Genomic DNA, 12332 nt, shown 5'->3' with positions numbered 1-12332 from the left:
CATTTTTTTTCCTATAACAAAAGTATTTCATTCATTTTTTATTGGGGTAAAGAATGTCTCCTTGTATTTTTTTCACCCAATGAGGAATGTGGAATTCTTTTTTTTCGTTGAATTTACTTCGTGGTTCCACATTGCATTCTTCAACTCCACCTCCCTTTGGCCTCAGAATGGATTGGATTTTGTCCCAACTCACCTGGCAAATTCAAAGTCCAGTTAAAGTATTTAAGTTAAATTTGTTGTGAATGGTTCTGACAACATGCTTGGGTTTTTTTTTTTTTTTTTTTTCTTGGTTACCAGTTCTGTAATATAAATTTTAAATAAGTAACAACAGTTTTTCATCTACTTGCAATCCCTTACACAACTTTTTCAATGTAACTCACATTTTGCATTTGGTTTGTAGTACAGTTTTGAAAGTTCTCAGCTTGTCAGCAGGATAATAATACAGTATAAATAATGCAAAAAGCACAGTGAAACATAAATAGGTACTTCAAATAGTGTGAAAGAAAGTCAGAGTGGGACAGAGAAAGCAAGAAAGCAATGGGTGATATGTAAAGAACAGGAACACCTCTTTGGGTCAGGGGTGAACCGGGTGAACCAGCTGCCCTACCGAGTAAATAAAAGCGTAGTCGGTTTCAGGTGTTGAAGCTGCACACAGACCAGGTGTGAAGCTATTTGCATACAGGAAGTGTGTGATTGACCTGCTTTGCATAGACAGTTTTCGGCGGGGGGGTGAAGTCTACATTTCCTTGTGCGTAGTTCCTTTTCACGGACTTTCCAAGGCAGAACACACGCAGGTAATTCTTTTTTACTGTTTGTCTTGCTTGATATTATTGTCTTTTTTTAAAGAAATGCTCTGTGAATTGCATCCTGTGGACAGTGACCAGGTGTGTTCTTCAGGACGACCACAGGACACAATGATAGGAATGAAAGCTGTAATTTCAGGTGTTTGTGTTTCATTCTGAAGAGGAAATGGCGTCAGAAATCTAAAACAAGTTGTAGCGTCTTGGGCTGAATCAGCAAATTGTTTCCCATTGCAAGAATGTGTTGTTTCAAGTTACATTGTAGTTTCTTTTAAATGAATAATTATCGTGTCCCAATCCCTTACTTATTGCGGTAAATGAAAATAATAATAATAATAATGTGACGGACCTGCTGCTGTTTGTTCCTCGGGTATTCATGTGTTGTTGTTCTCATCTGCTGAAGAGCTACTCAATTCAGCAAAACTGAGAAAATCACATGTTTTTTCTGTATTTTTTTAAACACAGAAAATCCTTTAGTTCTTTCCGTCTGAAAAAAGTGCTGAAAAGACAATGGAATCTTTCACAGGTGAGCAGTTTTCTAAAAAGGATTAATCTTAAAATATAATTGCACAATTAAAATACTGATGTATTACTCACTTGCACAGTTCTGATCTGAAAATATAGTTACAGTGCTTGACATAGTGTATACATTAGTTCTGGTGAAACAAAGCATTTAATGTGATCAGAATGTGTGCCATGCTATTAAATAAGGTAACGGATACTACACGATACTGAGTGCATTACAGACGAGATCCTTAACCACTATTTACAAAGACCACTGCTTAAATGATCCATTTATCTGTCAACATTCCAGCACTGAATGAACCCTGTGTTTGTTATTAGACCCTTACTCTCACAGAAGTGTTCCGGTGGAGATGGACGAGTCTATACCATTCCAGGAGTTTGTGTGCAAGCTGAGGATGCAGGAGGACCTGGAGCACAGTGTGGATGAGGCTGAGCAAGGTGGACATGACCTCACAGATTCTGCAGTGACGGTTTATGAGGCCAGATGCCACTACGAGGGACTGGACACCAGGGATGTATGGGGTGGGTCTTTTCCAGTGGCTGCGTCGTCATGTCCTCAGCACTTCGACAGGACTCAGCAGAGACGCCAGGTGTATCCATGTCACACCCCACAGTTCTCACAAAGTCTCATGGAAGCAAGAGGCCAGCAACCTGATGTCAGTATCCAGCCCAACAGAAAAGGGCCTCAAGAGGAGACTGGCACTGCCAGCTCTGCATGTCAGGCTCGACCCCTGGAACTCCCCAGTAAGGACACCGGTTACGAATCCCAGGCCCAGAAGGATAATGGAGACCTTGAACCCCCTCTGCCTCTGAGGTCTGATATTGGCCTCAAATCTGGACCTCGGTGCCCACAGAGTCATGGCGCATGTTGTGGCTCCTGCATGCCACCACAAAGTAAGGGAAAGTGTACTGTACAGGTATTTTAGACATAGTATTTTGGACTTGCTAGTTGAAACATCAAAAAAAAAAGATTGAGCATTTTAACCAGATAATGTGCTATACTACAGCAGCTAGAGGAGGTAAAAATAAAAAAAAAAAAATCAAAACGGTGAGCAGAAGTATATCCTAAGTACACTGGCTCCAAGGTTTTTGAAAACAATTCAGTTCACAAATCATAATTCCATTTGAACTTGGGGCATCTGGTAGTGCTGCTGCCTTTAGAGCCAAAGGTTGCAGGTTTGAATCTCACCTCTGGCTACAATGCCTTTGAGCAACATACTCACCCAAAATTGCTCCAGTAAAATTATGTAGCTGTAAATCATTGTAAATAGATTGATACTGTAATTTGCGTGGGAGGAATTCATCAGCTACATGAATAAATGTAATGTAACCCAAAAATCCTACCACTAACCAGTACAATTTTGACAATAGTTATCCATTAATTTATTTACACTTAAGGTTCTGTAAAGGTCTTGGATATAGCTGTAAACAAATACGTTATAATACATTTAAATTATTTTCTAAACTTTTCTTAGCTACATTAAAATTGAAATTTCTGTTCATTACTGATTGCTGACTGATTCAACCCATTAATATGTGCAACATTCGTCATCTTGTAGTTATTGGTCACAGTCAGTGACAAACACAACATACTGTGTGTAAGCGAGTTGAATCAATCTCGTCCCTCTGTATGGCTGGGCTTTACTGCCCACTATCGGCTGTGCGTGGAAGCGCAGGACGCTTTCTCAGCGCGACAAACAAATGTTTAAAACGGGCGCCGACAGTTCCGTGTAAAATAAATAAACTAGAAAATGTTCCATATTAAGAAGACTGTTCGCATCACGGTGTACAGCAGCAGTATTAGTTAGTGCTACGCAAACCATCATCTAAGTATCCACACAAAGCAGGTACATGACATCCTTCCATTCATGGTCATTACTGCTTGTTCAGTGCAGAACCGTGGTGTCATACAAAGCAAAGGTGCGTTCTGAAAATTTGTGCTGTAATCTATTATTATTATTATTATTATTATTATTATTATTAGCTCCCGTCCTCTTTCCACGTGTATAGGTTTTCATTACCAGGACGGCAGGTATTGTTCGCGGTCCCTTCACCGGTTCCCAGAAGTAGGTGTCGATTCCAGGAAGCCGGTGCTGTTTGACCATATTCGGCACCCGTACCAAGCCCGCCTGGCCCCCGGGGGACTTGGATGTTTTCCAAGGGCAAATTGCTGGTGAGCAAACTATTTTCTTTCCTCTCGACTTGCCAAGAGCGTTACCTTTTCTTTTTTTGGTTTCCCAGAATTTGTTTTTGTACAATTTATGGACATTTGCTCAATTTGCAGTGTCTTGTTAACTCAGTGGCCTAATGATGAATCATGTAACCTAATCTCGTGTGTATATATATATTACTGCGTGTGTGTGTGTGTGTGTGTGTGTGTGTGTGTGTGTGTGTGTGTGTGTGTGTGTGTATATATATACACACACACACACACACACACACACACACACACATATTATATATGTGCATATACACATATGTATAAAACACTTCAGTGGTTGTCTTAATGTTTTGTAGGGTTAAATAAAAAAATAGACAACTGTTAGTAAAAATCAGGCAAGCCAGTGTGGATTCACATGAAACTATTTTAATAGATTTGCATGTATTTATTAGTGTTTAAAAATAAACTTTTTCTTACACACACACACACACACACACACACACACACACCATCTGAAACCACTTCTCCTATATGGGGTCGCGGGGAGCCAGAGCCTAACCCGACAATACAGGACAAAGGGCTGGAGGGGGAGGGGACACACCCAAGCGGGGCTCGAACCCCAGACCCACCGGAGAGCAGGACCCGGTCCAACCCACTGCACCACCGTGCCTCCCCTTAAAAATAAACTGTTAAATTTAAATATGTAATCAGTACATCTTTGGAAATAATTAAAGCATCATAAGTATGTGTGTCTCTTCCACTTATGATATAAATCTTACTGGTAACTGTAAATCATTTTAATTTATGATTACAGCAGCTTTGTTTAAAACAATTGGTTTGGTCATGATTTTTGGCCAGTAGTGTAAAATGACTGCTTATGCTGTATTAATAGTATTAACAATGGTGTCGGAGGGTGCAGAAGCATGTGAAAGTTCTTAGTCCCATGTGAAACATGGTTACATGCTGCACCCCTGTCAGGACCCAGCTGGGCAGGAGGCCAGTCCAGCAGTGCTCCCCTGATGCCACTCCTGGTGTCAACACTCCGCGCTACACCGTCCCTCCGCAAGAGGTCATGTCAGAGGTCAGCTTGGTCTCCTCACCGCAGCAGACTTACACCTCCTGTCAGGCTCAAGGCATGAGGAAGACCGTCAGTCTACCAGATGAGTGCCGTGAGTGACCATCAGGGATAGTTTTTTTTAAATTGCTGGAATATAGGATTAAATGTCAAAGCTTGAATTAATCAACCAAAATGTGTGGAGAGAATCATTAAATACAGCTGGGTTCCATACTCTTGATATTGGGATGTTTACTGTCGTTTAAAAAAAAAAAAAAAAAAACACATTGGTAGTTATTTGGACAAATTCTGGTTAATTTCTCTAATTCTGTTCTTTTTTACTTTTTTAATTTTAGGGAATGTTTTTATCACCTATTCTGTTGACACAGCCCCTGAAATGGTCCCCTTTGTGGAATTTCTCACTAAATATGGCTTTCGGCCATCTGTAAGTAAGCAGTGACATACAGGTGTAACTATCCAAAGCTATCAGTTTTCATTTTAATAAGATGAGCTGGATGAGTTCAAAACTATTTGTCTGAAAGTATTACTCTTAATATGTCTAGAAATTTGTAAAAAGTTAGATGAAATGTGTTTTGTTTGGAGTTGATATTCCTTTATTAAAGTTTATTTGCTGTATTTTCCAGATTGACATATTTGACAACCCCGTAAGACGCATGGATATCAACAAGTGGATGGACAGCTTTTTGAAAGACGCAAGTTCATTTCTTTTGCTTCCTATGTTACATCAGTGAACTTCATTGAACAGTCTGTGATAATCTATATTCTAGATTGAGTCCATTTTTGAATCACTGAAAAAACAGTAAAGAGAATCATGGGTTTTCATTTTGATAGAGATTTATGAGTGCTCTTTTAATACTCTGGGTTTGGCAAATGACTAAGAAGAAAACACTGAATTGCAGCAATCGGTGCTCATCATCATAGCCATCAGTCCTAAGTACAAGGCAGACGTTGAGGGTTCTGGGCTGGATAAACATGGTCTGCACACCAAATATATCCACTCTATGGTAAGGTTTTCTGCTGTTATCATGTCAGTTTAACTGCATTCATGTTTCACCCGGTTATTTTTAATATTTTTATTTAGTTGCTGAGCCAGCGCTTTTCTCCAAAATGAATTTGGAACTCTATTGCTTTTGTACAGCAGGATAGTTCCAAGTTACACATTCTTATCAGGACGACTCCTCTGGGGACTTGAGTCTATAACCAAACATCTACCTGCTGTCTAGATGAAATAAAAAAGAAAATTTAATTATGCATGAAGTACCGCAGATGTACAACAATGGGAAAAAAACAAATGTCTGTATTTCACGTGTTTACTTAATCTTACATCTAAATGTGTATGACATTGGTTTTTATGCACTCATTGTTTCTTAGATGCAGCATGAGTACATCCAGCAAGGCAGCTTAAATTACAGATTTATTCCTGTTCTTTTTCCAAATGCATCCCAGGTAAGTGACAAACATATTTTTTGTGTTTCTAAGTGTACAGGACTGTTATGACTTCAGCCATCTAAGGCTGACTGGGGCGTAACATCAGGTGAGTGGTGACGAGTGGTAACAAGGGGCCAGCAAAACACACGTACAACAAGAAAGTGCTTAAGTTAAAGTTCTTTTACTGGGTGACTATTTACAGTATTTGCAGAATGCAAATACACTGTTGAGGGGAAAAAGGAACTAAGACGGTGCCAAGCAGAGAATTTAGGAAAACCAAACTAAACTAACTCAAGTTGGTAGGCTACTCTAGCGATGAAACAAAACAAAAAAAATGTCTTTGGCATCTAGGATGCCCTAACTACCAGAAATCAAAAGTTCTGGAGGGTGGCACCCACCTCTTCCCTAATGGGTCTAGACAGGCAGCTGAAACCTACGTGCTGCATGTGTAAGTCACGTGACATGCTTACCTGTCTGCTTTTTTTCCCAAGACAACAACACAAAGTCAATACACAACAAATCATAACAATAAACCAAAGACAGAACGACCGACCAAACAAACTGTTGTTGTCACGAACCACGTTGCAGCTTCTCAAGTTCGCAAATGACGAGACCGACTCCTGGGTTTCTAATAAAACGTTACATTTAATTAAAATACCAACAAAACATCCGTCGCTCCACTTGTACACTCTGAGGCAGAACTCTCCTTCTCTACTTCTTTTTCATTTACGCAAAAGACCAAGGAACGTAATTAACGTATGGACATCTAGTGGCAGTTCTATAAATCACATTTCAAATTATACAATTAAACTCAATGCCAATCATTCATCAGCAATTACAAGTTGACAACCAAATACAAACAACACCTTTCCACACAACAACACCAACTCAAACAGTAAAAATACAACACAAACACCCAAAGCAACAGCATCAACAAGCTAAACAAGCACCATGAGACAATAGCCTGAATGTCTTAGGAAATGTCAGGGTGTTTAAGATGGCAGAGTTTGATGGCGATTGCTCAAATGGAGGAACGGACAACAGGACTGATGATGATGGACAGGGATGGCAATCAATGAAAGACAACGGACATGTACAGGGAGCAAAAAAATGCACAAACATAGAATGGAATAACAAAACACGCTGAAAATCAGGGATCTAACAAGGACATGGAAGAAAATGGTGCTGTTCAATGAAATGCAAACAATTCTTTAATGTACCTACTCTAACTGAATGCTGAAATGACTGTTTAGGAATGCTTTGCAAATACATTACAGCCCTCTCGGGAAATTGCAAGATGTTTCTTATGCATGAAAAAAATTGACTTCTGTAGTTTTTCGCATTAGGAGAACTGCTGCTTCGTTATGTCCCTTTTTTACAGAAACATGTCCCAGGATGGCTCCAGAACACCCGGATCTATAGCTGGCCCCGTGATGCTGAGGACATCCTGCTCAGGCTGCTCAGAGAAGAGAGGTACATCCCTCCACCTCTGGCCCCCTCACTGACGCTTGTGATCCGCCCTGCTAGCTTGGACCATGCTGTCACTTCGTAATAATCCATCATTGAACTTCTGTAACAGCCTGTTTGCCCTGTCATTGAAATTGTGTGTTCGTATGGGTTGTATATTATTTTCTTCTTTTACCTCAGCCCACAAATTGTGTTTCACATATTACATTATATTTTTCTTATTAACAAACTTAATTCCCATTTTTAAGGTAAAAGTCATGCAGGATTATTGACCACAATTTTAACACTTAATTTGATAAAAGCTTCCTTCAGGCACAGTATTCTTGCCAGAAGAATTCTGATGGGTTTTCGGAGAAAACATATTGTCAAGTAATTTTTGGACTTGTTACATTGTCTCTAAAAGCCTTTTTATCTACCATCTTTACTACCTCCATTTATCCTGTCTTCCTGCCTGATGATTTAAATTTCAGTATTTGTGAGTTGATGCTACTGGTCTCATCCTACCCATCGAGATGCACAGTGGACAAAATCAATTTTCATGTGACCATGAGAAGACCTGCATAAACCTTAAAATATGCAAAACATGCACAGTTAGAAAAGTTTGGATCTTTAGGCAGTTGCATAAAAATTATATTGTATATCCACATGTACATTTATGAGGTGTTTGCTGCTTGCTTTCTTCAAAGGCCTTTCCACTAATTCAGATAAAGTAGAAAGACAAACACTGGCTCCTCCTTCTTAAAATTGCTTTTCAAATATTTTTCAATTATTTTTAATTGTGCTTTTTAATCTCTTTTCCGAAATCTCTTTGCTACAGAGAAAATGTCTGTATTTACATGTCAAGCCAATAGATTGAAGTAAAAGCACTCAAATGAATTAAGAGTGTGAGACACCTCAGTTCAGTTTGCTTCCACATTTACAGCCTCTGGCTGGTGTTGATGCATGGTAGTGTTTAATAACAAGATGGTAAAAATGTTATTTGGAGGAATCTGTCAACATTTATCATTGAAAAGGAATATTTTTATTTTCAGTCAGTTTAAATTAGTTATTTTTACTCTATCTCAGTGTTAACAAAATTGAAAGTAAAAAAAACTTACGTATTTTTATTTATTATAGATATATTTCAGGTCTATACGGGACCTAAGTTATAAACTGATGAAGGTGTGTATATTGTAGACTGTTTATAGCTTTTATTGGTTGCTACTTTTTTGGAAAGTTTAAAAAAAAAAAAAAACTGGAATGGTCTTCCAGTCCAAAATTCGTTCTTAACTAGAGGAGCCAGTAGAGTAAGAAGTACTTAATGCAGAGTTCAACCTGAAATATTGACACTGTAAGTTCATTTTCAGCCTTGTTGTAACAGTAGAACACCCATGTCTGCAGTTCTGAAGACTGCAAAAAATAGATATAATTTTTTTCTAGGGTCATTGAGATGGAAGAAAAACTAAATAGCGTTTCCAGCATTCAGTCACTTATGTTAATTGCTTGCCAAAATCTGGGTGGTGTTGGTCCTGAGCCTATCCCAGAAACACAGGGCACCTTGCTAAGCATTTTTACATAAAATAATTTAATTTTGATTTTAGTTTATCACTGAGTGTCAACAAAGAAATTCTCTAATCTTATTCCAAAGGAGGCAGTATAAGATTGGGTTGACAAAACAGTGACAGTTGGACAGCATTTGTGTGACACCAATGGCTCTCTCTGTGCTGAACAACAGGTGACAATTCACTTCAATGATATTTCCACTCATCAGTGTGCTAGCAAAGGCACTAATGTGATAAGGACTGCGGAAGATCGTGAATGCCAGAGTCAGCGAAAGAATGAGGGACTTTTCCCATTTATTTTTCCAGTCGTTGCTCCGGAAGCACACATAAGGTAGACTTGACAAGATGAAGAGCAGTGGAGGGATGGCAAACCCAACCAGGTTCTTGAGTAGGCTCAAGGGAAGCTCCAAGGCCCTCCCTTTATGCTGTTGACAGGTGAGAATGTGGCCCGACAGGTGGGACACCCGGCTGAAGAGGACAGCTGGGAGGGCGATGAAGAACCCAAACACCCAGGCTAAGGTGCACAGCAAGTGGCTGTTGGCTCTCCTCAAAGAGTGCATGCAGAGTCCCCCCAGGAGCAGGACCCCTGTGTAAAGGGCCTGATCGCTCAACATGGAGAGCACCCTACAGCCCACGTCTCCCAAAGTCCACCCTGAGCTTGCGTCGATGGCTCTTAACACCATGCAAAGTGCAGACAGAAGGTCGTTTGCAGCCAGGTTTAAGAGGTATATTCCCAGAGATGCTCTCTGAAACTGTGGGCAGCCGACAAGCACCAGAACAGAGAAGTTGCCCATGAACCCCAGCGTGAATGCTAGAAGCAGGAGAGCCACTTGGACAGCGGGATGAGGAACAGCTTCTGACGGGAAGCATGCGTAAGTGTCAGGGTTGATGGTAAAATCTGTATAGGTAACAGTGACATTCTGCAAATGAGCCACCGGAAGAAGTAGTCCAGTAGGCATTCTTATCCCCTGTAAAGTAGAAAATACATTTATTCACTGAGCTGAAACTTTTCTCCAAAGCAACTTAAGATACTCACAATGATATGCAGATTCATATAGCTTGGTATTTTTTATTTTTTTTTTATTTTTAATCTGGAGATATTCAGGGTAAGTACTTTCCTCAAGATTGTTGCAGGACAAGGTGGGATTTGAACCCATAAGATTAAAGTCTGGATGAAGCAGCTCTAACCACTACTCTACGTACAGCTTCTCAAAACCTCTATGGAATATTACACACATTTTCCACCAATGTCAATAAATATATGAACATAATTTTTAGAAAAAGGAAAGATGAATTACTGTGTGTATGTATGTATGTATGTATGAGACAGGCTTCTGTACAGAACTCTTATCACAGAGCAGTCACATACCTATTAAGTATATAGAGTAATTTATTTACTGTCTATGGTAAGTCAAAAGTAGCCCCAATATATTCTCAAGAGAGCTATTAAATTATGGATACTTGATTCTTCATTTGCATTACATAAATATGCATATTTACATGGGAGGTTTCTTTAGAAATTATTTTGTTTATGGCATATCTCTTAAAAGCACATCGTCTACCTCACAATATTCAGAAAGACTTGGGCCGCCCATGCAGTAGAAATAGTCCAAGATGATATTTAAAAGACACTTACTTTTGATCTCTTGAAACAAACTTGTAGGCTGGAGCAAAACGGAGTGAAATTATTATGCTCTTAAAGTGTGTTTTAATAGGCAAACTTATCACAACCTCGGTGCCCTCGTTGGGTGCGGGTGTGGTTCGTCCTAAAGAAGCGTGCATATCCTCTGATAACTTCAGTTTAACTTCACATCAGCTTTGCTTCTCCAAGAAGCACCACTAACAGAATTCAGTCAACACACAGTATTAAAAAATAGTGTGTTTTACTTGGGTAGTAAATTTTTTACAACTAATTACGTAATGCATATGTTCTCTTCTTTCTTGTTTCAGCCCTTTTCACAGCTGTTCTTCTGTATTCATTTGGAGGACATTTTTCACCTTACTTTGTTAGGTTATCATAATTTGCCCTTTATATAGGAAGGTCATTTTTACTAGAGTAATTCATGGTAATTACCTTGATCAAGGGTACTACTGCTGGATCGGAGCATTTGAACCTGGGTCCTTCACATCCATTGCAGCAATTCCAACCACTATACGACCTGGTCTCCAAGAGATTTGATGTCTTCAGCTGCACATACACAGTTTCACTGTGCACATATCTCATATGGTTTTGGTATTATCTGAACTGTAATTAAACCGCTGAACCAAAACCAATCCGAGTGAATTTGAATTTAATAGCAATCATTGGACTTTCCTATTTTCGGACATAATCCATTTTTTTTTTTTTTTTTTGACATCTTTACGGACTGCATGTTCACTTATAAGAGATGATTAAATATGAAATAATGTTTGGGTGCAAATCTGTATCTGAAGAGGTGAAACACAAAAATGGTGTTATGACAAGGAGAAGGGCTAAGACTACCGACAGGGGGCGTAATTGAGCAGTGTGTTCATATCCAGTACTGTACAGTATAGGCCAGGAAGTGTTGTCTTGTTTACACACCTGGATAAATACATACTTGGATCCTTTTGTGGACTTAGAAGAAACATCTGATTCATACTGGAAAAATATTGTGGTGTGTATTATATTTGTGCATATGCCCTTCCTTTTGAAGCATTTTCCCGCAGAAATACACACACACACACACACACACACACACATACACAAAGAACCAGTTTCTAACTCTGCGATACACCAGCACCATCATTTGGAATGAAATATGGCCATAAAACATTTGAATAAATGCTGTGAAATAAGCTAAAAGCTAAATTGTGAAGTGCACTCTTATTGCATTTAGTACAATTTCAATGCAAGCTTTTTAAATATAATTAAATGAATTTAAACAAAAGAATCATAAAGAACACACAGACATTGTCTAAAGCAATGCTGGTCATACTGCCTCTGTCCTTGCTGTGCTGTCCACAACTGTCAGTCTTTAAACACTTTAAAAACTTAACACACAGGGTATGTTTTTCAGTTGTAAAATACACATTATCACATCTCTGTAAGCTTAATACAAGATTCTGAATTTTGTAAAGACTTTTTTGAAAAATTGAGATCAACCTTATATGACATAGAATTTAATTAAATGACAGTGATTTCAAAGCCCTCTCCAGTATAATGCAATATATAAGTAAGAAACCCTTCATAAATGCTTTTGAAACTAGAAAAGAAACCAGAGTAATGTGCAGATTTTCTCAGATTTATTGCTCACATTTACCCTGTATGTCACTGGGTCTAAAGGCTGACTCAACTGGTGTAATGCAGGAGAAGG

The 12332-nt window shown here is 38.9% G+C and overlaps 2 protein-coding genes across 2 annotated transcripts; one reads left to right on the top strand and one right to left on the bottom strand.

The window, feature by feature from the left end:
- Positions 1-730: 730 nt before the first annotated feature.
- traf3ip2a (TRAF3 interacting protein 2a) lies at positions 731-8296 on the top strand. Its single transcript, XM_018731523.1, has 10 exons — positions 731-794; positions 1266-1326; positions 1644-2219; positions 3336-3498; positions 4465-4655; positions 4897-4985; positions 5185-5253; positions 5461-5565; positions 5933-6007; positions 7371-8296. Exons 2-10 carry the CDS (start codon positions 1311-1313, stop codon positions 7539-7541), a joined length of 1455 nt encoding a protein of 484 aa, XP_018587039.1. The 5' UTR covers positions 731-794; positions 1266-1310; the 3' UTR covers positions 7542-8296.
- Positions 8297-9050: 754 nt separating this feature from the next.
- On the bottom strand, positions 9051-10693 carry LOC108942091 (C-X-C chemokine receptor type 2-like). The gene is made up of 2 exons (XM_018765211.1): positions 10634-10693; positions 9051-9965 (listed from the first exon to the last, which is right to left on the bottom strand). The coding sequence occupies exon 2, from the start codon at positions 9954-9956 to the stop codon at positions 9051-9053; it is 906 nt and encodes a 301-aa protein (XP_018620727.1). The 5' UTR covers positions 9957-9965; positions 10634-10693.
- Positions 10694-12332: the final 1639 nt, after the last annotated feature.

This window comes from Scleropages formosus, chromosome 15 (assembly GCF_900964775.1).
Source record: "Scleropages formosus chromosome 15, fSclFor1.1, whole genome shotgun sequence".
In the NCBI taxonomy this organism is placed as follows: Eukaryota; Metazoa; Chordata; class Actinopteri; order Osteoglossiformes; family Osteoglossidae; genus Scleropages; species Scleropages formosus.
This window is presented reverse-complemented; position numbering and strand designations above follow the sequence as displayed.